The sequence below is a fragment of the Sebastes umbrosus genome, chromosome 8 (assembly GCF_015220745.1).
Source record: "Sebastes umbrosus isolate fSebUmb1 chromosome 8, fSebUmb1.pri, whole genome shotgun sequence".
Classification (NCBI taxonomy): Eukaryota; Metazoa; Chordata; class Actinopteri; order Perciformes; family Sebastidae; genus Sebastes; species Sebastes umbrosus.
Window position 1 is genome coordinate 16,474,326 of NC_051276.1, and position 25,933 is coordinate 16,500,258.

General features: G+C 41.7%; 1 protein-coding gene across 4 annotated transcripts; it reads right to left on the bottom strand.

Moving 5' to 3' along the window:
• Positions 1–369: 369 nt before the first annotated feature.
• Positions 370–24,915, bottom strand: acacb (acetyl-CoA carboxylase beta). 4 transcript variants are annotated; one of them, XM_037777397.1, is made up of 54 exons: positions 24,567–24,915; positions 22,267–22,840; positions 18,828–18,960; positions 18,592–18,730; positions 18,320–18,429; positions 17,475–17,556; positions 17,281–17,379; positions 17,074–17,183; positions 16,844–16,954; positions 16,544–16,753; positions 16,278–16,448; positions 16,022–16,183; positions 15,781–15,944; positions 15,334–15,484; positions 15,123–15,226; positions 14,956–15,037; positions 14,727–14,872; positions 14,495–14,645; positions 14,265–14,399; positions 13,830–13,976; positions 13,557–13,745; positions 13,361–13,461; positions 13,173–13,261; positions 12,943–13,067; positions 12,745–12,858; positions 11,611–11,724; positions 11,431–11,520; positions 11,230–11,348; positions 10,117–10,140; positions 9,444–9,584; positions 9,232–9,331; positions 9,039–9,146; positions 8,879–8,935; positions 8,418–8,459; positions 8,093–8,308; positions 7,846–8,001; positions 7,423–7,626; positions 7,163–7,318; positions 6,963–7,085; positions 6,608–6,877; positions 6,381–6,478; positions 6,151–6,271; positions 5,959–6,069; positions 5,036–5,179; positions 4,811–4,931; positions 4,622–4,718; positions 4,436–4,532; positions 4,209–4,344; positions 3,933–4,110; positions 3,713–3,825; positions 3,428–3,582; positions 3,138–3,308; positions 2,002–2,138; positions 370–1,531 (listed from the first exon to the last, which is right to left on the bottom strand). In XM_037777397.1, exons 2-54 carry the CDS (start codon positions 22,818–22,820, stop codon positions 1,405–1,407), a joined length of 7,305 nt encoding a protein of 2,434 aa, XP_037633325.1. In that variant the 5' UTR covers positions 22,821–22,840; positions 24,567–24,915; the 3' UTR covers positions 370–1,404. The 4 variants fall into 4 exon arrangements, with proteins under 4 accessions (XP_037633325.1, XP_037633326.1, XP_037633328.1 ...); XM_037777398.1 differs by lacking the exon at positions 10,117–10,140 and having other exon boundaries at positions 24,567–24,913; XM_037777400.1 differs by lacking the exons at positions 22,267–22,840; positions 24,567–24,915 and adding an exon at positions 21,647–21,776.
• Positions 24,916–25,933: the final 1,018 nt, after the last annotated feature.

Here is a 25,933-nt window from a genome sequence, read left to right on the forward strand (position 1 = left end):
GTTAGCATCCGCCAGTTTTTCTACTCTGCATTTTAAAGCCCCACCATACTGTAGCTCCCTGTCTCTTGTCTGTTGTATTGTGCTAGACATTATTGCTGTGATGTTTTATTTATATTTATGAAGAGGCAGCTGGAGAAGGTGATGACTCTATCAATCTTTTTGCTGTATATATTTGAATGTTTCAAATTGCTATCGCCACAGAAAAGCTTTCTTTCGACTGGATTTACCCACTTCTTCCCAAAACGCCGATGTGTGCCAACACTTAAAGTAATCCAGATTATTCTTTTACACAATGTGATTAACATGTCTCAAAGTCAGATGTATATTATGCTCATTAATTTGAAATCAAAAAGGGGTGAATAAAGGAAGTTTGTTTTGCCAAAAATAAATCAATGACATTTATTAATAACAAACAGTCCGTGGTAGAATACAATACACAGGAAAGAGTTACTGTATATACATTCAAATGAAATGTCACAGCTGAGATTTTCAGCAGATGTGAAGCATCACTTTGGGGACCATTTTTAGTGATTATTTTCCAACCTGAGTCTTAAGAATTACTGCATTGTATCGGAGATGTGCCACCAAAAATGTGTATCATACAGTATCTCCTATCATTCATAACATTGTCTTAGCACACAAAGCATTACAGCATAGATACACAGAAACTTACTGAAACTGACCATGAAAAGATAGACGTCTATAATACTACTTATTAGAAAAAACTTCTTAATTTTCCATTTCTTCATTACAATACTGCTAAAGAATTTCATATTTTTAGTCAAAACAGAAATAAAACAAAATTAATTGATTTCGACATTTTTTTGTTTCAGAAATTAGATTTTTTTTAGTTTTATTTGAAAATGGATCAAATAATTGATCAGTTGTCCGAGCTACATTCAAAAGTTCAACACAAATTCTCTATTTAATACAGTTAATCGAACATGACAACCAGCACCACAACGGGAAGTCTCGCACTTCATTAAATTTGTACGACTCTGGCCTCCATAAACTGAATAGAGGCAGATTTAACACTGACACACTATTATGTGCAAATACTGCCCAGTGACATGTGCATTAGGGACGAAAGTTCCTGGACCAAGCAGCTGAAATGACCGACTGCTTACCTCACAAATGTGAAACTCTCTGCCTGTCAATCAAGAGTGGAACGGATCACGACGTCCCTGCAAGGACGCCGTTCAACAGCAATGTTTACAACAGGCAGAGCACTGTAGTGGTTGTGTGATCGCTGAGGAATAAGTCACTTTGTGAATATGTGCGTTATTGCAAAGAATTGCCCCAACTATAACCCTAAAACAATGTCCTCTTTATCTGTACAGTACAATCAACTAGAACATTGTTTTTTGTTCTTATTAATAATGTAACCCGATAAAGCTCCTCAGCTTAACTGGTGCTGGCGCTGTCCATAGTAGCGAGCAGATGTGAGAGCTTGGCCCTCTGGGACGGAGTGATGTTCTGGCTCATGTGGATGATACACTCCATGGCTACATCAGGGTTGGCCTCCACCAGGCTGGCACACAAGAGGAACGTTATAACACAAATTACTGTAAGCGCTAAAAATGCAGTGGTAGTGAAATTGGTCTAAACGTGTCTGCAGTATATTTTGTCATTTCTGCATATGAAGAAAATTTGACTTCCAGTTGCCCGACTCAATCAATATTAGATTACCCTGCCAAGCCATGAGTTTTCAATTATAGGATAGACTCAAGAGCTAATATATGGGAATCTCTTTGCTTTGTAAATGATTTAAGATAAGGATATCTGGTCAGTGTAGCTGTAGGGTTACATTTTTCAGGCCATGCTAGCTAAACATGACCAAACTGAGTTATTGTGACTCTATTGGCTAGTAATTCATCCATTAATGTAGCTCTGTAATGTAGAAGCTAAAATCAAGATTTCTTAAGATGTGACACATGGCTTTTTGGCATTGATAAGATTATAATAATGAAAATAAGCCCATATTAAAAGGTGTCTGCGTACCTGCGGATGTGTTTCAAAGTGTTTTCTCTCTTTAGGTACTTGATGTTTTCTCGGATGCCTGATCGAGTGCCATCCTCCTTGGTCAAATGCTTCTCAAGCCACTCGACTACTGCTTTGTTATTATCCCAGAGGTACACCTTAGGAAACAGACGGAAGCACCTTTAAATCTCTGATCAGTTTTAACAACAAAGTGCTCAAAAACAAAAGCAACCACGTGATTTGTGGGTATGATTTGGACCCGAGGAAGAGTAGCTAATGGGGATCCAAACAAAAACTGATACTGGATCGACAGATTGGCTTTTTAATACTATAACGGTCATGGCCAAAGTTAGGTTTTTATTTTCATTTAAAAAAATGTTTCCTTTTGCTCCTAGAAAAAGGTTAGTCCAAAGTACCTTTTTGTCACTTTATTGATGTATTTTATTTGCATGCATCATCATCTCTTTTGAAAGAAACTGGATGTACAGTAGTCTATCATGCTGCCTTGCGGTTTGTAACTGGTGCAAGCTTCCGTACACATCATTGTAACTTTTGGTTCAATGGACTTCAATGTGTTTACGGAGAAAAACCCAAATGTTCATTTTTATTACAAAAACTTTACTGGGTAAATTACCGCAGTACATATCCAGTTTACTGACATAATTCTCCAGTAGCTGCTAGATCATCAGAGAAAAATCTCCTCAGACGGAGGTGGGTACATTTTCCTTTTCCTTTCTAACTCTGCAAGCTTGGGAGGAGCTGCAAGGAACACTTAACTTGAAATCTTTACCCTCTCTTGACATGTTTAAAAGTACTATAAAATCTATTTTTACAGAACAATTTAGTTGCTTTTAACAAGTGCCATTATTTTGCCTAGATTATTTTAGCTTCTGATTCCTGTATATTTTGTGTCTGTTGTGTTTTTCATTGTGCTGCTATCTGTCCCTGTTTGTACTCATATACAGGATGAAACTTTTTACTTGTTGCCCATCTTGACCAGGACTCCCTGGCGGAAGAGAGATTGTATCTGAATGGGACCTTTCTTTTTAAATAAAGGATAAATTAAAAACAACTATTAACCCATGCCTATAAAATGTGATAATTAATATGTTTTTTTGGCAAAATTTCACCCATCAGCCCTACTTCGTCTGTCATACCTTGACTGTTCCTTCCGTTTCAACAAACCAGCGCCGCAGCATGGACTGCATGTGTCCGTCACTGAGGTCCTTGTTGGCCTCCAGAATCTCACACTTCACCACCTGCTCCAACAAGAGCCGACGCAGACGCCAGTAGAAGAAGGTCCGCACGTTCTTCCAATCCAAAATATCCTGTAACATAAGTTTAAAAAGCATGATTTGTCCCTAAATAAAAGTTTACTTTCTGCATCTTATGTTACACACATATTGCCAGTAGAAAACATCAGAGTGTTCATGAAGTGCACACTCACAGTGATGACACCCTTCTCCTGCATCCTCCCTGGGGTGTCATGGAGATCTACAAACTGCACTGCCACCTGGTGGTAGATGGGCAACAGGAACTCCTCCCTGGCTTTGAGTTTTGACTCCAGCTCTCTGCTCTGTTTGTCAGACAGCTCTGGGGAAGCTGATGAAAACAGAAGTGAGTGACTGAGTGAGTCACCAGTAAGGTTATGAACATCGCAGCATTATGTCAATTAAAAGGAAAACAAATGCAATGCTGGTTCAGTGAGTTGAGAAATAGAAATAGCCTTTACCAAGCTGCTCAACCAGACTAGCATAGACTGAATCTAGTCTCTTCATGGTCTTCAGCAGATCCTTCCTCCTATATTTGATCGCCACTGTACCTTCAGCCTCCAGAACACCTCCTCTGGACACAGAAAGCACAACAGCAACAGAGAGGAACTGGTTAATCTCACACACACACCTGTTGCTTAGGTTGGGAACTCCATCGAGTAACCATTAAAAAACATGTACCTGCTCTCCCTGTCTGCATAGAGCTCCATACACAGTGGGTTGATGGTGGGGTCTATCACCACCCATGACCCTCCTCTCAGCTCAGCGTGTGGTGGGATGTACACCAGCACCGGCTGATGGAAACTACGCAGGGCGTCCACAATGTAGGCGCCAAACTTCAGTATCTGGTCATACATATCTGGGAGTGAAATTGGCAAAAATATTTTTTTTTATTTAACAACAAAAACTCTTGCATGTAAGGCAGTCTCTCTGCAAAGTTTAGTATTCATCCGTTACCTTTCATTCCTCCAGAGAAGCCCCTCCAGTTGGCAAACACCATGAGAGGCAGACCTTCACGGTTGAAGTCACAAATCGCCTGAGCTGTTTTAAAGGCTGAATCTGGAAACCACACCTGGCCAGCCTGCTGCAGAACCTGACATGAACATGCAAAAACATGGGCAGAGGTGAAATACTGTGATCATGTAATATGTTTAAATCATAAACATGTGGTGACATTTACTCACTTTAGATTCTGAATCCAGGTTTGCTGGATCTGCTGGGACAGTGAACTCAACTGTGCGTGTTTCTACGGCAATGACACCAAGGGGAATTCCTCCTAACCTGTTTTCATTCAACAGAGTCATTAAGCGATTTAAGGGTAAGGTTTAAATAACACATATATAATATATTATAAGTGTAAACAGATTTACCGTGCCCTGCCCACTACCACCGTCTGAGCCCAAGACTCCATGATCTCCATGAAAGAGCCGTGGTCGAAGAATCCACTCTGCCAGGCACCTTTCACTGCTAATGACACAAATGCAGACAAAAAGAAAATTAACCAGGCTGATTACTGAAATAGAACGTTTTCAGAGTTTAAATCTTGTCTTGACACTCACTGGGGTTAGGTCTCCCAGCCAGCATCCAGCGGGGGTCGTACGGTGCTTTTGTAGGAGTGTATTCTATCTCTCTGTCTACTGGATCTGTGGTTGAGATGACGGGCACAGGGGAATGTTTGTTCTGGACGGAGGAGATGAACTGTAGTTAGTGATCTGAAGGGTTGGTCAGTTACGATTATAAACCTAAATGCCACTCTGCATGTACTTTCACACATTCAGCGAAACCTTTGGCATGTAGGAGAGCCACTTGAGGATGGTGAAGACTCCCTCAAAGTCATCTGGCACGGTGGTGTGTGTGACTCCATTATTGTGCATGATCTGGATCCCTCCCAGCTGGTTGTTGGAAGCATAGACCTCTCTGCCCAAAACCTGCACAGAAATCAATGACCACGATCAGGGACTTTTTTTTTTTAACTGACCACAAAAAAAGTTTACATCAGCCGGCAAAATTTTGTTTAACACTGAAGTGTTAAAGGGACAATATGCAGCTACAGTATAGTTTGTCCAGTCCATGTAAAGACTCATACAATAGTAATCCTTCTCAATGCCTGTATTTTCTCTTTTATTTTCATTTTGCTATGTTCGGGACGTTTCTGGGAATTTCTTCTCCCCCTGGGCTCTGATCACTGACACTGTAATCGATGCCGTCCGAGTCGGAAGCTCCGCTAAATTCTCCTGTCTGGACAGAAATACTATGCCCATTAGCTAGCTAGACTGAAGATCGCTAAACTCGCTGGCTAGTGTTGTTGAGTCGGGGAGGAGGAGCCAACTTTGAATGTTGTGTTTACAAACTACAACGGACAAATCCTACTCATTCTGCCTTTAAGGAGATCAACAAAGTACTCTCTTTTTTGATTGGCTTTGTCTACAGCATATTTTGCCTAGCTATTCTTCCAATTTGATCTTTTTTTTTTCTTTTAGTTTGCCTTTATTATTGCACATACAGTAATTGCTCCAACCATCCCACTGCTGATGGTAGCAAAATATCCTTAACATCATGGGCAAGCCAATATCTGGGAAACAATCATTTATACGCAAACACAAACCATGACAGACCAGGTCTAATATAACAAATGTGCTTATTTTAATGACTAATTTTTAATATTTTCTATTCATCAATAACAGTGACACTTGTTAAACCAACTAACCTTGTTAAGAGCGCCTGCTCCAGTCAAGATGATGTGAGAGTTTTCCACCTGAATCACTCTCTGACCCAAACGGACCAGATAGGCTCCGATTCCAATAGCGCGACACGTCACCTGCAAGAGCATAAAAAGTGACTCAGGAAAACGTCCCAGAGGATCACATCATACTCAGAGAAATCAGATCCACATTCTCACCATACTGATTGTAATAATCTCCTCGTAGGCCTGAGAGGATTCTCCAGCGATGGTGCCAGAACCTCGCAGGTTCTCAACCCCGAGACCGTCGTCTTTCCCGATGACGTCAGTGATGATGTACCTGTAACAGATGGCCACAGTGATGAAGACAAAGAAAATCTCTATAACCCCGCAGACACAAGTGAAGATGTTAAAATATTTAAATTAGCTGAATTTGCTACTTATTGTACCTGGACTCTCCACCTTCCTCTACATGGTGACAGTGAACAGCGTTGGTGGAGCTGATCTGCGTGTAGTCCTGCGGTGTCAGGTAGAGGTACTTGAAACCCTGTAGAGAAATAGAAATAACTTATAATAAATGTCAAACCGTAATTAGATATTGCTACAGTATCCCTGTGGTCATGTCCTCTACTACGGTATAATACAAATATTAGGAGAAACACATTTCAGGGATCACCTTGTAGGGGTCATTGGGGTCGATCCAGGCCACCTGGAACATGTGTTTGATCTCCTCAGCGAGGCCGATGCGTGCTCCGCTGTTGGCTGCCACGTAAATGCGGGGGATGCCCTCGGCCCGAGCCAACTCAGACGCCCTGAGGAACAGCTCATCCTCTTGAGGACCAAATGAGCCGATCATGTGAGTGATGTCATTGCAGATGACGATGACATCTCTGCCCTCTGGGTACTCTGGAGTCTTCATCTTCATCTTGAAGGCGACCATTCCCACCTGGCGAAGAATGGTTATAATGATTATCAGCATCATCACACTGAAGAAGCTTGAACCGACATGAATGCTCTAAAAAGTGTCCTACATCGTTGTCTCCAGGCAGGCGGTTCATCTGCACGAGTCGACCTTGAGGGTCCAGAACCAGCTCGGTGCACATCAGCACGTCTTTAGGGCATTTGTCCCCTGGACGCCACAGCTTAAACAGAGCCTATGGGGAGATTTTCAGTATGAGTCAGACACCGTAGGAACAACAAACAAAGAAATAATTCAGTGAGTTAGCAGTACCTGTCTGAACATCTCAGGGAAGTCATAGACGTACGTCGTCCCCAGAGTTTGAGCCTGGAAGCGTTTGGCCTGCAGCAGGTCTTTGGTCACATAAGGCGTGTTGATCAGCATGCCATGCAGAGGACCCGGCTTATCTCCATAGGAGTGGAACATGATCTGAAAAGGGAAATTCATTTGACTATGAAAATGCAACCATAAAACAACCACACAGAACAAACACACCACATGTTTTGGTTCACACCTCAGCCCACTGTCCTCACCTGTCCAGAACAGGGGTTAGTGACCTCCTTGTACAGGCTGATGTCTAAGTAATAGCCAGACTCATTAGTGAGAAACAGGCGGACAGGAATGGCATTCCCAGTTGGTGTCAGACGGATGTTGATCTTCAGCTCAGCCTGCAGGACCCGCAGCTTCCAGAGACGGCTGCCGTAGCGCATCACCATGGAGCGGACAGACTCCTCTATCTGAGGGTCCCAAGATGAGGATGAGGATGTTAAAAAGACCACTGAGAGATAAAACTGGTATATATGAATTGAGATGTCTAAGTAAACATAAAAAGACACCTCTAAAACAAAAGCAAAATGGTATGAATTCTGAAAACTGTATGCAACCATGAATCATAATACTTGTAATACAGCACTATGGTATTATGGTAACATATACTCTACGTGCTGGACACTGACTTTAGAGGGGTCCATAATGACAGTGGGGACGAAGTTGAGGAAGATGTGGTTGCAGTCTGTGCGGACACTGGTGTTACTGAAGGCCACCTCCAACTCATCCATGGCCTCCAACAGAAGACGCTCTCCCTCATTTTGAAGGTATTCAAATGACGCTTCCTGGTTGTGTATAAAAAGAGATTGGGAAAACAGTCAATCTAAAAAACATAACAAAAATCAATAAGCTGTACTTTCCAGCTGCTCTGCTTACCTTTGTAATGAGATCTGAGTGGCGGATGATAGCTCGTATGAAGAAGCGGTAGTCTGTGACTTCACCCCCGTCCTGAACACGAGCAGCACCGAGGTACAGCTGCATCTTGTGGTTGGCGCAGGGAACGGCTGTCAGGTCAAAGTTCCTCATACGGTTGAGCTCCAGCTGAAACGCTAAAGCCGGTTCCAGATTACGGTAAATACGATCCTCCTGGAACTGAGGAAAGGCACAGATTGGAGGGGTCATCATCTCCTCAGACAGCAGCATATCTATAATAATCTGATTATCAATTCTACAATTACAGGTTCTATGAAGAAAAACTTACCCCATCTCTAGCTCTGAAAGTGAAGAACTTTGGGAATTCTCTCTGTTGAAATGACATGTCAAAATAATAATAATCAGCAAATGTATTTTCAGAGTAAATGTGTAAGCAGAGAATATGGTTCACAAGAGAGAACAGCTATGCTAAGAGCAGAGCATCTACATTATTATGTAAGATATATATTTTTTCATTTTTAATATAATATTATTATTATATTATAAACATTTAATATGAGACCGGTCTCAAGACCGATCTGGTACAACACTGGTACTAACTAAGTTGTGATCTAACGTTCATAAAAAAATGACAAGTTGAACTTGTTGGTTAAAGTTGGTCAAAAAGCATCAAGAACTATTTATGGCCACATCCAGTACATCAAACAAACAATATATATGAGTATATATGTATTATACAATGGACCCAATGAAAATACTGAGTACTTGCTAAGACTTTTGTTGAATTACCTTCTGTGCAATCAAAAATGTGATTCTCCTGATTGCATATTCAAAGAGGACAGCTCTCTGTAAAAAAAAAAAAAATACACAATTTTCAAATCAATAATAACAAACTGAAACGACATCTCACATTCATAAGAATCGATCGTGTGTTAAGAAGCCAGCTGACCTTTGAGTGGGCAAAGGCAGTGAACGCTGTAACCAAGGCGTCGTCATCTTCTGTGTCTGCTGTTTTTATGGACACGTTAATGATGTGGATCGGGTTCTCCCTTGTGTTCTGTAGGGGACGGAGGAGAAATCAGTGGCCGTAGAGACGCAGATGAAAACAGCCTTTTCTATTGATACACACCCACAGTGCTCACCCTGAAGCTCTCCTCATCGAAGGGACTGGAGCAGGACTCTGAGAACGAAGGACTCTCCAAGAGAGGTTCTGCAAAGCTGGAGAGAACTTCATCAAAATTCCTGCAAAAGAAAACAGACACGCATCAAAATACAATAATTTATTTTTGCTTTGATCTACAGATCCATTCATAAATTGGAGAGAAAGGAAAATTATAATCAAGTTAAAAGTGACCTTTTGAAGTCGTCGAAACACTGGAACGCCACCATGGCGCCCATGCGCTGGCAGGGTGGAGAAAAGGCTCCCTCCATGAAGAGCTCACTGCTCTGCCGCCTCATTTTAAAGAGGCTTGATCCACTCACTGGCACGGGAACCCTGAAAAGGAGACATACATAGACAGTGACAGCAAGACACTGAATGATCACATAGAGGTAGAGATTTAGCAAAAAGCACTGAACAGCCAAGAGTACAAATATGTGTACAGAGAGCAATTAAAGCTAATCTGGAGGTATGATCATCCTCATATCCAATTATAATTTCACACAGTTGATGGGTACATTTCATGTATTGAATTGAAAGGGTTTATGAATTGCTGTTATCTGATTGAGAGCTGCAAATCAAGAGTCAGAGTCTGATGCTGGAGAATACAGGCTCCCCATTCAGTAGCAGTCAACAAAATCTCAGGCTTGAAGTTTTTTAAGAGGAACATGGAATAAATAAAAGATGAACCTCTAAAAAAGCTCAGAATTGCTAAGCAAGAAAAAAAGATGTGGAGAAGCTCAGCTAAAAAGTGAATTAAGAAGGACTTAGGAAGGAGAGAAGCAACACAGCGCATTCTGCATGCACTGCTGAGAGAAATAAACACATAATCGTCTGGTTTGGCTGGTTGGGAGGAGCTTTACTCTACCTGTTCAGAGTAGGGCTGCTCCCTCTGAAATCAGATGATTGATAGGTGAATGTTAGCAGTGGATGATCAAACATTGCCTCTACGTCAAGGCGTCATGATTAGATTCAAGCACTCAACAAGACGCTGTGCACAATCACATTAATATTCAGTGGGTGAAAGCGTTCTGCATTCAATGCTAGCTATAAGCAGTTACCGCAGCAAGTTTATAGACTCTCCACATGCACCACTGGGTAAAGGATAACTACTTTATCAATTTAAATTTATTGATCTATCAGGTCAATGTCATAGAGAAGACTGGTGATGTCTGAAGGACACTTGAAGAATGTTTTGTAAAGCCTGGATTCATTTATAGACAGCCACAAAGTGAGGTATTATTCTATGAAAAGTCTGTTTATTTGGTTTGATGAAATCCGGCTTGATCAGTGGAAGCCCACACACACTGTGACAGCATCGTAGCCTCTGATGCTGTGTTGATGCAATATCTGTCCAGTTTTGGAAGTGGTTGTGATTCCCCAGTAATTCAGGCAACAAGAGCCTTTTCTATGGAAGCCCTAAAAGGACATGATTCACGTTTTTTTTAAAAAGGGGAACTACGCCCATTTTCAAAATTCATACATGTTATTCCTATGGTCTAAGACAATCCAAAAAATATTAGTAAACATGAACAACTCTCTCCCAAATCCAAAAACTAGAGTGGTAAATCTCATACTTGTGATGTCAAAGGGTTTTAATACTGAACTGCTCCATAGAATAAAATAAAATGGGAGAGATGTTATAGATGACACTGAGAGCACCCAGGCGAACGTTCTGAGTATATGGGAACATTTTCTGTTTCACAACTGAGAACAATACAATAGAATAAAGCTCAATTGGGTATAAAAAAGAAAACAAACATTCTATGGGTCCACAAAATCAGTCTCCCATTCATTGTCTATGGAGCAGCTCCAGACTTTATACCCTACGACATCACGAGTTTGAGACTTCTCTGGTTTCTGGCTTTGAGAGAGGAGCTCATGTTCACAATTTCGATATAACGACAAAAAAAATGTTTGATTCATGTCCGCTTAGGGCTTCCATACTTATCAGCATAGTTTAGTAAAGGAAACTTTTTACCTGTTCGGATGTGACGATGGCAGCATAAACTGAAAATCTACAGCGCATGTTCCATTCGGCAGCTGGTGATGCTGGATGCTGTTCAGCTCATAGGCGATGTAACCTCTACGCACATACACCTGAAAGTCAAGACAGAACAAGTGATTATCACTAATTAAGAAATAAAAATGGATAAGAAAGGTGTGAATCCACTGACCGTACCTCCAATGCAGCCATGCAGACAACTTGATTGACGTGATAGAAGAAATTTGGCAAAACATCAAAAATGGAAGTTTCAGAAAGGATGAGTTTCTGTGCCAACGAGAAAAAATAATATTCATTTGACATTCAAGCTGCTTAAAAAAATTATGATTGCAATGTATTTCTTCACACAATGCTTACCTTCAGGTTTTCTGGACAAAACTGGTGGCCATACATGTCAATGGCTGACAGGAAGATGGACTCCACCTGGTTGTGCCTCAGTTCGTATGATGGTAAATGGGATGCAATCAAGACCTATGACACATTTACAAATATAATATAATTTCTATACAGATGGAATAACCTGAATGTAAAAAGGGTGCATCATTTCTTGAAATTTGAGACACTTCATACAAGTTTGATAAAAGAAAAGATATCACTTGAATCCAACTTGAGGTATCCTGTCTGCCAGATTTAATAATATATTTAAAGAGGGCATATTATGCTTATTTTCAGGTGCATACTTGTATTTTGGGTTTCTACTAGAACATGTTAAATGATCAAAAACGCTTTATTTTTCTCATACCAGCTGTGCTGCAGCACCTCTTTTCACCCTCTGTCTGAAACGCCCCCTCCCCCCGCCTTCCGAAAAGCCCAGTCTGCTCTGATTGGTCAGCTGGCCCACTGTTGTGATTGGTCAACCAAACCAAACTCTTTGGACTCCGCTCCAGCTCTGCTCTAACCAGCTTTGTTTGAGGGCATGCCAAACTCGCTGCCAGGGAAGTATTATGCAAACGTGTTACTTGGTGACATCATCACGTTACAGAAAAAAAGGCATTTTTAGGTGACAAAACAGGTTATAATTAATTTTCATGAATTGAAAACACACTGCATGTGAAAGGGTGAAAGTTGTAAAACAAAAACAAGGACAACGGCGTGGTAGCGACCTGTCAATCACAAGGTAGCCACGCCCTAAAGCATCCCCTGCTTTATGGTCTATTTGATTCTAAATGGGACCATAATTTACTAAATGAACATCATGCTGTGTTGAAGAAGACTTGAAACTAGTGATTGAGACCATAAACTCATGTTTACAATGTTTACTGAGGTAATAAATCAAGTGAGAAGTAGGGTCATTTTCTCATAGACTTCTATACAATCAGACTTCTTTTTTGCAACCAGAGGAGTCGCCCCCTGCTGGCTATTAGAAAGAATGCAAGTTTAAAGCACTTCAGCATTGGCTTCACTTTTCAGACCCTCTTCAGGGTCTCTTTCAGGTCCTCTTTAAAACAGACAGAATAGTGTTTAACTGACACATAACAGGTGGTCTGTTACCTGTCTGGCTCTCAGGGCCACCTTCGAGTTCTCCATCTTGCTAAGCTGCGTGAGCTCGTTCAGGATGGCCATCAGCTCATCTGCTAGCGTGGGATCCCTTCCACACAGTTGGTCCTACACAGTGTACAAAGTGTCTTTCACTAAAACTTCAGTGTTGGAGGATTGTTTCATTTATGTGTGCCAGTATTGAGGCCTTACTATGAGCATTGTGACCAGGATGTTCTTCTTGGAGACCTGAGCATGAGAGAAGATGTACTCCAGCACAGGACTCATGTCCGGTTTGTGCTGCTCTCTCAGGTTGATGACACACTTGTCATAGTGAGCTGGTTGTGAGCACAAGAGTCAAATCATGTCAGCTATGACAAACAAAACAAAGTTATTAAAGAAAATGCCCCATCTAGAATCTAGTGTGTTAATATTAATGTCACCTTGCTGAAACTGCATCTCTATTTGCAGGTATCGCTTCAGCAGATCGAGAACCACAGACTTCATGTAACCACGAGTCCCACTGCGGTACCTGTACCAGACATATTCAAACAATCAATGCAATATTGCCCTTTATGTTATGTATTACTGCTGTATAATCTGCATCAGACAAAAAAAGTTTAAAACGAACCTCTGTACCAGCTGAACGATACTCTGAGTGTTCATGAAGAACACCTCTCGGTCAGCCTTCCTCTGTAGGGTCGCCGCATGGCTGTCTAGAATATTTGCAATCTGGAATAAACAAAGAGAAACATCATGTCACAACAGTGATTATTTAAAGAACTTGCACACCTGCAACCAGCAGTATGTCACGGTGAATCACTCACCCGTTGGCTAGGGAACTGGCAGAGGACAGAGGTGATGTTGCTCGCGTACTGGGCCATGACTTTACGGATGTCCTTCTCAACACTGGAAGGAACACGACTCGCCAGGCTCGTCATGATCTCCTGGAGTTCCAACAGCGGCAGCGAGGGGTCCCTCAAGGTCCTCATCAGGGTAGCCACCCACTGCTTCAGCTGCAGACATGAACATGCACATATGATTAATACAACTGATTATATAATTTAAGAATCAGCAGTGGCAGAAAGCCTGCTGTATACCTTGCTGCTGAAGAAGGGCTCTTCCAGGCAGTAGCCGTCCATGACTTTAACCAAGTTTTCCAACACGCAGTGAAACACCTGGTGAAGCTTTTCCCCAACAATGGGCAGTGGTTGCTGGGGTGGCAGTATGGCCGTGTTGAGCTCCACCTATGACAGGAGGTCAAAGCAGGAAAAAACAGAATTAAAATTAAAACATGAGGCACAGAATAGAATTATTTGTTTAGAGTTTAAACAGCCAACAATAAACACTTTCAATATACCATTTTAATGAGTAAATATAAACAAACTCAGACCAAAATGTGCCAAAATGGCTAATTTGACACTTTTTAGCCAATATCTGATCAACCTAATACCTGAATAATATTATAAATTATTAGACACAATTAAGAGAACAATTGATGCACTGTAAGTTGTGATTCTCATTCATTCATTTACCCGATGTATGCAGCTGGGGTCGTCCAGTTCTACACGTGCCACCACGCAGCCAGGCTGCAGAACCGCTCCATGTCTCTTGACAAAGTGGACACAACCAGTATGTTGCACGGTCAACGTCATCACCATCTTCATCACCTGAAACCATACAGCGCAAACAGCCAGTCAATAAAAAAAAAAAAAAAAAACACAGCATGCCTCAAGAATTTTACAAAACAATCTGTCATATTCACCTCAATCTCTGCGTAGATCTCTCCTGCACAGATGTGGCCTCCATCATCAACCATGTACTGCAGCAGTTTACCAGCAGAGGGCGACCTTAGCACCGTGGGATCCTTCTCCTTCTCAAATACGCAAGTCTTGTTGCCAACAGTAATGCGGTAGCTGAGGGGAAGTGTATCAGAAAAATACAATTAAAATATGAGTAAAACAAACAAACAGATCTACATATTCAAGCACTCTTGCCTGTCCACTTCCTCCTTCATGTAGGTGGTGTGGCTGCTGCCGTCGTAGGACAGCAGGAGGCCACCGTCACTCAGCCTGTGGACATCTATCTCAATGTTGGAGCCGTTCATCATGAGCACATAGGTTGTTGGGGATTGGCGGGCAACCTGCAGGTAGCAGAAGTGATCATTTATTAATTTAAAAAGGCGAAAGTCAAACAAGGAATGTGTGAAGGGATTAAAGCAGATACCTTGAGGCAGAACTTGACTCCTTCATATATTAAGTCCAAATTGACAGAGTTGATGAGACTGGCTGCAGGCAGTACTTGGCCTCTATAGATGCAGCAGTTTTTATGAGTCAATTATATAGACATACAGTATAGTGAGACATTTATAAGAGGGGACTGTGTTGACTGACCTTTCCAGTGAATGCAGGTAGTCAGACATGCTCTTTCGGAAGCCCGCGTCAGCAACATGCAAAGCCCCACAAACAACACCCAGCATGGTCTCTGGTCTCTCCGCCTGCAGGAAGAGCATGTGGCTTCATGAATAAACAAACTACACACAAATTCAGTTACCAAGTACTTAGCTGTGTAATGATTTATGGCACAAGTTCTTCAGTCTCCTACCTGCACTTTCTCTGAAATGAGATGATCCAGCCAGCCAGTGTCGATGTCGTTATTTCTGAAGCATTCTGTCTCTAGTAGCTTAATGAGGTATTCAACCGTGGTCCTGAAGTCACCTCTGATAGACAGCTCCTTCATCGCCACGACCATGTTCCTGAAGCACATAAATATGACACCTGATAAACATGTATTTTTTTATGCTCAAACTCCATATTATATTATAATATTTTGCCATAAAGAAATTGCCTTAGGTGCAAAAGTATATTGTACAATTGTCTTCTAAGATTTTATTATATTATTGGCAGGTCATTGCATTGTCCACATTGTTTTATTACATCATGGGCAGTTACAACATCAGGAGGTTACTGGTCGTTGCCTCAGAAGCGACACCTGAAAGCTTTAATTGCTAAAGATCACGCAATCATTGGAACAAAAAAAAGGAAGGCTTACGAAATGGCTTCTTCGCGGTTCTCGCCCCAGGAGAAACAGTGTCCAAACTGGGAGTCTGCAAATTCATGCAGGCCTCCAGTTGCCCCCACGCTGAAATAACCCCAGACGTTTTTACTGCTGCGGAAGTTCAGCTCCTGGACGGTGCCAGAGCTGGGCTTGAACCCCTGTGAGAGACGATGAGTCAGTGATGCAAATCAAAAGAACATAACAAAATATGTTTGTTGGTGAAATTGAGCTCTACCTCATCAGGGTTTTCACTGGTGATCCGTGCAGCTATGACGTGACCTCTTGGACTTGGCGTGTACTCTGGATTCTCAAAGTTAATGACGTTGTCATCCCACGGAGTTTCTCCATAAAGCAAGCGGATGTCCTTAATTCTATGAAGGGGGATGCCCATCGCAATCTATGAGAGATGAGCACACAGAGTTAAAATAGAAGGTTTGGATCTCTGGCTATAGTCTCATTTTGTTACTGAGGTATGATTCTTCTTCTTTTACCTGAAGCTGGGCAGCTGGCAGGTTTACATCTCCGATCATCTCTGTACAGGGATGTTCCACCTGCAGGCGAGGATTCAGCTCCAGGAAGTTGAAACTTCCGTCTTCAGAGAAAAGATACTCCACAGTACCTGCACTCACATAGCCCACCATCTTGGCCAGTCTCACAGCATACTGGGCCAGAAAGAGGAGACCAAATTTCAAGTCTCAACCAGAGAAGTTAATTAGGGTGGGACAATAAATGCATACGTGCAGTGACGTAAACTGACCCGTTCCATTTGCTCGAATGTCGAGGCAGAAGCGATGGTGGCAGGAGCCTCCTCTATGATCTTCTGGTGCCTCCTCTGGATGGAGCAGTCTCGTCCAAACAGAGAGATGGCATTTCCATACTCATCAGCCAGTATCTGAACCTCCAGGTGTCTGGCATGCTGAGCCAGCTGCATGATGAAGATAGGCGAGCCGGGTACCTCTGTCTGAACCTGCACTCCAAAAAAAAAAAAAAAAAAAAACTTATCTGCAAGAACTATATCAAATTCAACTGTATAAAAGGGGTATAAATTAAATCAAACCTGTCTGAAGAGACTTGGAAAATCCTCAGAACTTTCTACTTTACGGATCCCTTTTCCACCTCCTCCCTCAGACGCCTTGATAACAACCGGATAACCAATTTTCTCTGCCCCCTGCAAAGAAACACCACGTAACATATGACTCAGCAACTTGCTTGAAGGGAATCATTTTGGGGGGAAAAAAGAAGCAAATGTGAAGATATCATTATGATGTCTTTGCTATATATGCTTACTGCCAGCCCATCGTCTACATCCAGAACACAGCCCCCTGCGTAGATCTCCGGAGGAACACTGATCACATTACCCAGAAACTGGTCATCTTCTTCCCAGTCTACTCTCAGACCTGAAGCACCACGGCACACAAAGATGAGAACATAAAAACACAGTTTGTGCTACTTTACATTGTGTGAACTGAGACACTGCTAGAGGTCAAGCATCACCTGATCCGCTCCATGGCAGCGTGGGAACGTCAGCACTCTGAGCCACAATGGAAGAAGCCACCTTATCCCCGAGAGCCCACATGGCCTTACTGGACGGCCCTGAAAGATATACAGCCAAGTAACAATGAGATCTCCCACAGGTGCGATTAAACAAAATAAAAACAACATTCTGTGGTTTAAAACCGGATTTTTACCTAAGAATGATATTTCTGCTTTGTCCAACAGCTCAGGCAGTTTGGGATTTTCTGAGGCATGACCCCAACCAGCCCACACAGCCTGTTAATAGTGATACACACAGACACGTGTCATTTAACACAGTTTTTATTAAAGAGATAGTTTGGGTGTTTTGAAGTGGGGTTGTATGAGGTACTTATCCATAGTCAGTGTATTACCTACAGTAGATGACAGTCGGCACGCCCCCAGTTTGGAGAAGCAGACAGGGGCAAAGCAATACAGCGGTGTGGACGGGGACGGCAGAAAAATGCATTTTAGCCACATAAAAGAAAGGCTCACCTAAAGAAATGTATATCTGTTTAAGCGTACGCTATATTAGAATATTTTCTGACGGGGAACTGAACTGAAACGGATCTAAACTGCTTTTGTCATCTGAGCCTGCTGGCTTCAGACGAGCATAGGTATGTTTAATTTTCAGTTCAGTACCCTGTTTGAAAGGAGAAGGAAAGGGCTGTCTGATGGCAAGATAAAGGGATGAAAATATTCGAAGTATAGCGAACACTTAAACGGATATCAATTATTTAGGGGAGCCTTTCTTTTAGGTGACTAAAATAATATTTCTGCCGTCCCCGCCCACAGCAGTACATTGCTTTGCTCTTGTGCCGGTACTCCTGTCGGTTTCTACAAACTCATTTACGACCGTCATCTACTGTAGGTTGTACACTGACTATAGATAGGTAGGCACCTCATATAACCCCCATTTCAAAACACACGAACTGTCCCTTTAACAGGTTGGCAAGGTCAAAGAGAAAAGAGGTTACAGGCCAGAAAGACCACTGTTTCTTATCTAAACGGTGTAGAGTACCTGCACTGGGATTCTTTTAGCGATGTCCACTATCAGCTCTACGTTGGCGTAGTTATTGTTGTTGGGCCCACCGGGTACAGGCACATAATGGTCTGCCATTTTAATGTATTCTATAAGGGAAGAGCGCAACATATGACAATTGATAGTTAATTATACAGTACAGGATTTAGTCAAATAGCTGATCTAGTATTTTTCTCTCAGCCTCACCCAGATAACTGCTCAGTGATAACTGCTGAGTAATAAAAACTGATAAGTGTCATGTTCACAATGACCTGCATTAGCTTTCAAGTCCTCAGGTGTTACCATGACGACAAAACGGATGGTCCTTTCATTACGGAACATCTCGTAGGCCCAACGACGGATGGAGCGCATACATTTGACTGCGGCGATACCGTTGTTGGCGATCAGCACCTGCGACAGAAACAGAAAAACACTTGTGAAGCCATTAAGAAAGACAGAAATGCTGCAAAAACACATTCAAAAATATAGGAAGGGCTCTCATTCTTACTTTTTCAATGACGCGGGTGCCACCAAATCGAGTGACAAACTCGGCCGGAGAGGCCACGGTGAAGTCCCTCTGTAGATCCATCTTTCTGTGTTTACGTCCCTTTTTCACCAAGTGAAGACCAGACATGCTAGGCCTGCAGAGGAAAGCTCACGGTTAGTCATCTTGTCCAGTAATACAGCAAAACACAATTACCTGGGTGTATATTCTGATCTGTATATCAGCTGAAAAATATATCAGATAATCCAGGAAGCTGCAGATCATCCTTCATAATGTCAGACCCGAGCCGGTAAAAAAGCAACAGGCTGTGAACAAACTATATAACAGCAACAACAACAACAAGGGAGCAACAGCACTGAAAATCAAGGCCTGTTGAGGTCTTTGTCCTCAACAGGCAAATACAGACTGTGGACCAGCCCATTTATTTCTGACCGTATCTTCAAAATAGCACTGTACAACTGCTCTTCATAGAAAACAACTCATGGAAAAAGAGCAATCTGAACAAACTACAGAAAACAGGCTCCACGCTGTCACTCTTGGTGCCTCTTTTTATCTGATGTTCACCGATAATCAGAGACAATAAAAGGTTAAATGCGTCATCAGCATGATGCATTCATATAGACTTTACCTCAGCCCAATCAAGGCTGTTTCCAGCAGTTTCAGTAGAAGTCTTGATTGATAAAACATGTATTGAAAAATATTTTAAAAGATCACAAATCAACCAGCCGGGCTAGTTTTAGTGATACCTGACAGTTTATGTCAGTATGTTGCTTCCATTTTGCATCCATATGCTAGATTACTTCATGTGTCATAACAATTTGAAATCCAAACTCATAATCAGCTTTAATTTGAGATTACGGCGTTAAGTGGAATTGACCTACAGCCTTCTCCTTTACTGGGATTTCAACAGATAACGATATTCATTAGGGCTGTGTATTGTCAAGAATACGATACGTCTCATGATACAGAGGTTATGATTCAAGATATTACGATATATTGTGATACTGTAAGTAAAGCGATATATTGAGTTTTTTTTAAATCCAATTTTAGGAAAACTGTTAAATATAAAGAACACACCACCATTTGTATAAAATCTGAGTAATGAGTTTATGCATTTATCACAGTCCTTATAACATCCGACATCATAGCACTACTTTGAGAGGGCACATCTCTTTGCAAATGAAATAAAGTATTGACTGAGTTCATCTTTGCATGTATACTATTAATTAAAATCGATACAGTATCACAAAACATTACACAACATTAAATCGTGATATTCTATATTTTCTAACCCCCCCCCCTAATATTCATGAAGCACTATTAGGTTATTTCTACATAACAGTCAGTGATAATAATTATCTATATAGTTCACTGCACTTGAAGGCTCCATGAGCAATGAAATGTGCCACTTTATCTGGCTGTCAAAGTCGATATAATCATCTAATCACATAAAAAAAACAGCTAAAGCAGATTGGTTTTTAGAATCATAAGCTACATTTTTTTTTGTTCCAAGAGTGGATCCCCTCATCTGGTTTACTGTTTGACTTCAGATTCTTGCAAGATTAAAAACGGTGGTTAAGTTATTACTTTACTGACATGGTAATTTCATTATTTGAAATCCCTTATAATTAAAACAACACTAGTATTACAACACAGAATAAGAGACATTTTGGAACACTGCTTGCATTAAGACAATAGCAAAGCAACGATGATTTTACGTACCATAATTATCAGCTGGCTCATACGTAGCGTGTTCATTCCAAAGTCTCGCTGCAATAACACCACAAGCCACTTCATAGAAATGCTATCCCATGTTAGGATATCACTGAGAGGAACACCTGTGTTGCATCAGTGAGCGATATCGTGAAGTTGGAGTGCAATTCTGTCTGATTCGAAATGAACTTTAAACTTAACTCCTGTATTGTTCAGGAAATACAGACTGCACTTTGATAACCTTTTGCAGCTTGTATCATGAACTGTTTATCCATTTACTGATGTTTTTCCAGGACACGAGGCAAGAGTTCAATTAAACACAGAACAAACAGTGACTTTCTACTTGATACAAACAGGACTTAGGGACTGCTTCACTGCTTTTTCTACTTTTACTGCTTCATAAAAGTAAGTTGCAGTTCCCTCCTCTAGAGGGTACTACACATTGTCCAGTGTTTTTTTTATTTCCTCAAACTAATGTGTGCCAAGACGAGCTCTGTTCAGTTACATAACAACAGTATGGCCACACGAGAGATCCTCCCCGTTTGCAAACATGTATGCAGAAGTTGCTATGGTTTCTATTCTACTTTAGTACAAAGTAATTGTGCATTTTCTCATTATTTCTGCAGCTGTAACACAAAGCATGTGATAACTGTGCACGTAATAAACACTGCAGCAACAGTATCAGATTACAAAGAATGGAATCCAACTTTTAATAGCACTTACCTTCAGAGATATGAGACCCTGACATTATACGGCCTACTTATTGTCCTTCAGTAGTGAAACTACATTTCAAAAACCAAACCAAACCAGATCAAAACAACAACAAACCACTAAAAAAGTGCTTCCTCTCATGTGCTCTCTTCCTACTCTCCTCCTACATTTGCCGCAAAATAATCTACAGATCCCCTGTGACAGATCACAGGCTGCTTCTTCTAAATATACAAAGAGGCACAGGACAAAAGTGTTCATTCTACTTCATTTATAAAAGAACGCAACTAGTATCCAAGCCAAATCTGTAGCCAAAGTTTTTAGACATGAAAAGGCTGTACATGTTTCAAAAGTGCATCTTCTTCTGCTGCCAAATGATTCCTCTGAGGAAAATCTCTTACCTTTTTCCCCTTCATGATGCTTCCCGTTGGCACACATAGCTTTATGCAAATCAATCCAACTAAGCATGTCAAGCTGAGCATGAAGCTGTGTGCAACAAACAACCCCTCTGACCGAAGATCATATGATAGGATTCAATATGCCGACTGTAAAAAAAGTTAAAAATAAAAATTTGTGGAAGATTAAAAGTGTCTTTTTGTTTGCTGTTTTGTGCCCTAGAGTCACGCCACAGTTTTCAAAGTCATTTGGTTCAGGCGCTCGTTCCAATAATAGAGCCGGGGGTGTTTGGCATGCAACAATAACGCAGGTCAACTCCGTGCAGTCAGGTGATAAGACACAGCTGGTGGAGACAGGGAAAGTAGGAGCACAACATGGCTATATGTTTGACCCACAACTTTTTGAGAAAATGCATCCTCTACCAGACCTAAAAAAATAACAACCCATTGTTTATTAGATCCTCAGACTCATATTTAACGTGAGTGAGATGCTTCCGTGTTTATGTCACATGCCAGAGTTACAACTTCCAGACAAGGCTTTTCACAGGTCTGTGTGTAGTCACATGATGGCGTGATGGAAACATGCCTGACCCTGGACACTTTAAATTCAGTTATATAGAACTTACTTCATGCCTGCGGAGCTGGACTTTGGCACTGCAGAGGACCCCAGCTGAGGACAGGATCTGGTGGCGGAGGGCGGTGGCTGAGACACACCGCTTGGAGGTTTGCTGACCAGAGAATCCTCATCTGAAGAGTTATCCTCTGACGCTCCGATAATGAACTTGAGGCGTTCCCTCGCCTCAGGCCCTGAGCTGAGCATCGGCGCCCTGGCTCTGGGAGGTTTCTGGGTGTTCGGTCGCAATGATGGCTTTTCTGAATTCACCTCAGAGGACGGCTGCAGAGGCTCAGTGTCCACTGTTTTAACTTCAACACCGGCAGAGGCACAGCTGGCCTGAGGACTGTTATCCTCATTGTGTGCTGAGATAGCAGGAACTGCTGACAGGGCCTGTTCGCCTGGATGAGGGGATTGTGTAGCGGCCTTGTCCTCCACGGCTGCAGGTGGACCACAGCCAGAAGGAGATTCCTCTCCTTTCACGGGCATCTCTACCACCTTGGTATCAATCCTCCTCAGTAGCAAAAATATCCATAGGATTAATCCCAAAACTGCAAACAGGAGCATTTACAGACATCCTCCTGACACTGCAACCAGAGCAAAGTGTACATTATTAGTGAAATGAGAGATGACAGTAACATCTACACATCAGAAGTGAGTCAACTTAAAATGATCATCATGGGATATCTCTTTCACCCCACATAATAATAGGTTTTGTGGCATTAAAAGTGAGTAGGGCTTTCCTCAACCAAAGAAATTCGTAGTCAACTAACACTCTTACGATTTAGTCAACTAAAAGACTAGCTGATTTAATCGACAGATCTGTGAAATTGAGTTTCTCCACAAAGAATCACACAAAAGCACCACTTTAAATCTTGTGTTTAGCAGAGATGTACTCATACGTTTCTTAGAAATAAGTCAGTCAGCATGAAAAAGCATAAAAAATGACTAAACGACTATAGTAATCTTAGTCGACTAAGACCAAAACTACCGATTCGTCGACTAATCGACCAACAGGTGGCAGTGCTAAAAGTGAGTATTGATTGATTGATTATTATATTATATAACAATGACACCATTACATACTTTGGCCACTATAGAGCTGTCAATATATAATTTATCAGAATTCTTAATTCTCAAATTCGATATTGGCCTCAGTCAACATTTTGCTATATGTAGTTGCTTGTATTGCTGTCTGTGCACTATTCTAGTCTGGAGACATTTCTCTTGAGGTGATCAGAGGTCAGAAGCCCTCACAGGACAGGTGCATGCTGGGTAATGTGAGATCATATCTGTGGGTTGGCCTCAACTTCAAAAGACAGACAGAAAACAGGTAGAAAGAGTTACTTTCATACTCAGTTTTAAGTCCTTTAAGTCCTCTGAATAAATGAATGAATCAACTATACCAGCAGGGCCTAGCAGGTTACATGTCCCAGCCAGTGTCCCGTAAACAGCCTATCTTTGACAGCTGTCGTGAGAGCCAAGTGTGGCTGCTTCTTGTGGGGTAAAGGTCAGCACTGAGGGAATGAATGGGGAGCACAAACACCCACACAAACAGCATTAATGAGCATCTGAAGGCACACAAATAAAGAATGAAAAGTTAAAGATGTATTCATATGAAATCCGTATGAAAGATTTCTCATGTCAGCTTGAGTCTGCATTTCAAATAAAAAATGAAATAAATATTAATATGAAATACATGTGAAAGAGGCATTCAATACAGAGGCGAGGAGGCATTTGTCCTCTGGAGCCACTTTGACTTTGACAGAAATAAAGGAAAAGGCTGAGCCATCACTTTTCACATGAGACACCATATTCTTCACAAAAATAGCATTCATAATTTTTCATTTCATGTGTCACATTTTTTATAGGCACTTTAATTTAGAAGCTATTAGTTCTTCCAGTACATTTAAATCAAAAGTAAATCATTCCACTAAGTAATAAGAAAGGATAAAGGTGCAGCTTAAGGTGATAACTTAAGCTCCATGCTGACCTCAACAGACTGTCAGATGTACACAAAATGTCACACAGCTTATCACCTGCAGCCTGAGCTAAACACACACAACAGTGTACCACAGTGCTCTTTTCTCACAAGAGAAGTGAGAACTTAGGTGCCAAATAGACTTCAATAAGTGAAAACAAAACAGGATGTTCAAGGAAGTCAAAAAACTGTGGTTCAATATTTAACATTTCTTTTACCCAACAAGCCAACAAGTGCATTTGTGTCAAAACATCAGGTTTTAAGGATAAAAGTTAACTTTAAAAATCAGTTTTAAAAACCATAGTTAAAACATGTAATTTAATGCCACTCACCTCTACAGATAAGGGACAGCTCTGCTCAGTCGTTGTTGTTGCTGCTGCTGCAGGCTGCTAACGAGCTAGCAGACTAAACACTTGTTATTATTATTCAAAACAACTTCAGAGCTGTTTTGAATACAAGAACATTCTTCACTGTGTAGGACTCAGTCTGCACACAAAGTGCACCGCACCGCTGTTAATGGTTTCACGTTTAAGTACTCTTCATGACAGCAGTCGTACACCAGCAGAGCTGTCAGCCTCCCACCTTCCTCCTCCTCTTCCTCCTCTTCCTCCTCTCTGACTGTAAACATGTTCAGGCTCTCTGGCTCCTCCCAGGAAGCAGGAAACACTCCAGAGATCGTCTATGTACAAGATGCTTCACTTAAAAACATAGCTTAAAGGTCCCATATTATTAAAAAAAAGTGAGATTTTCATGTTTTTATTTTTATTATAAAGCAGGCTTAAAGGGACTGTTTGTAACTTTTTAAGCGTATAAATGTAGCGGGTCGGCACACATGCGCGTTCGCATATGCGCGCTCGCGTGTGGCTGGAGCCTCGTCTCCGCTTCCTGCTCTCCTTCACTCAGACGGCGCGCGCGTCCTCGCTGTCTCGCTCCACCTCTAGACGTGAACGCGCGCTCACTCCACACTGCAGAAGAGTTAGTTTAGCTCTGAGAATATCTAGTGAATGCACAGGGCACGTTTGTGCAGAAATAAATGCTGCAGCTCCTCCAGACAAACAGAGCTTTCCCGTGTCTTGTGAAGTGACGGAGCTCTTCAGAGATTTACGTTGTCTTCTCGTTACCGACCGGGTGCCGGTGTCTCCTCTGCTCTCTCCGGCTGCGGGCAGAGAGAGCAGGGAGACACGCTGCAGAGCCCCGCTGCCTCAGCCTGCACTTAGGCAGGAAAAGCCAACACTAGGATCAGATCTAAATCATGTTCATGGAGCGACCTTCGTCTGGTCAGCTAACATTAATGCCAAGCAGCTGAAATATAGAGTGATATTGTGGTCTTAGCTGACGTGTGTCGCCTCACTGTGTTGAGCGACGCTCTTTCAGGTATATTTAGAGCGAGCAAGCGCGAGCCCGACGCTGACTTTCGTTGATTTCACGGCCACAGGTGTCGCTGTTAAGAAGCATTTCTGAAAGTTACAAATAGTCCCTTTAAGTCCTATATAAATACTGTGAAAGTATCGAAACACTCAATCCATAGGGAAATACACACGTACGCCCGTATTCAGAAACTCTGCATTTGAAACAAGCTGTCAGGATTTCTGTCCATTCGTGATGTCACAAATATACAATATTTAGACATCATTTTAAACGTAAACATTCTAAATGTGTCCCAGTTTATTTCCTGTTGCAGTGCAAGGCCTATAGAAAG

Coding starts and splice junctions, on each gene's coding strand:
- acacb (XM_037777397.1), bottom strand. CDS start 22,820: ATGCTCCTGTTTGCAGTTTTGGGATTAATCCTATGGATATTTTTGCTA. Junction 17,557..18,319: donor CTAAAAGAATCCCAGTGCAG/GTACTCTACACC, acceptor CACTATTAACAG/GCTGTGTGGGCTGGTTGGGG. Junction 16,449..16,543: donor CATTCGAGCAAATGGAACGG/GTCAGTTTACGT, acceptor TTTCTGGCCCAG/TATGCTGTGAGACTGGCCAA.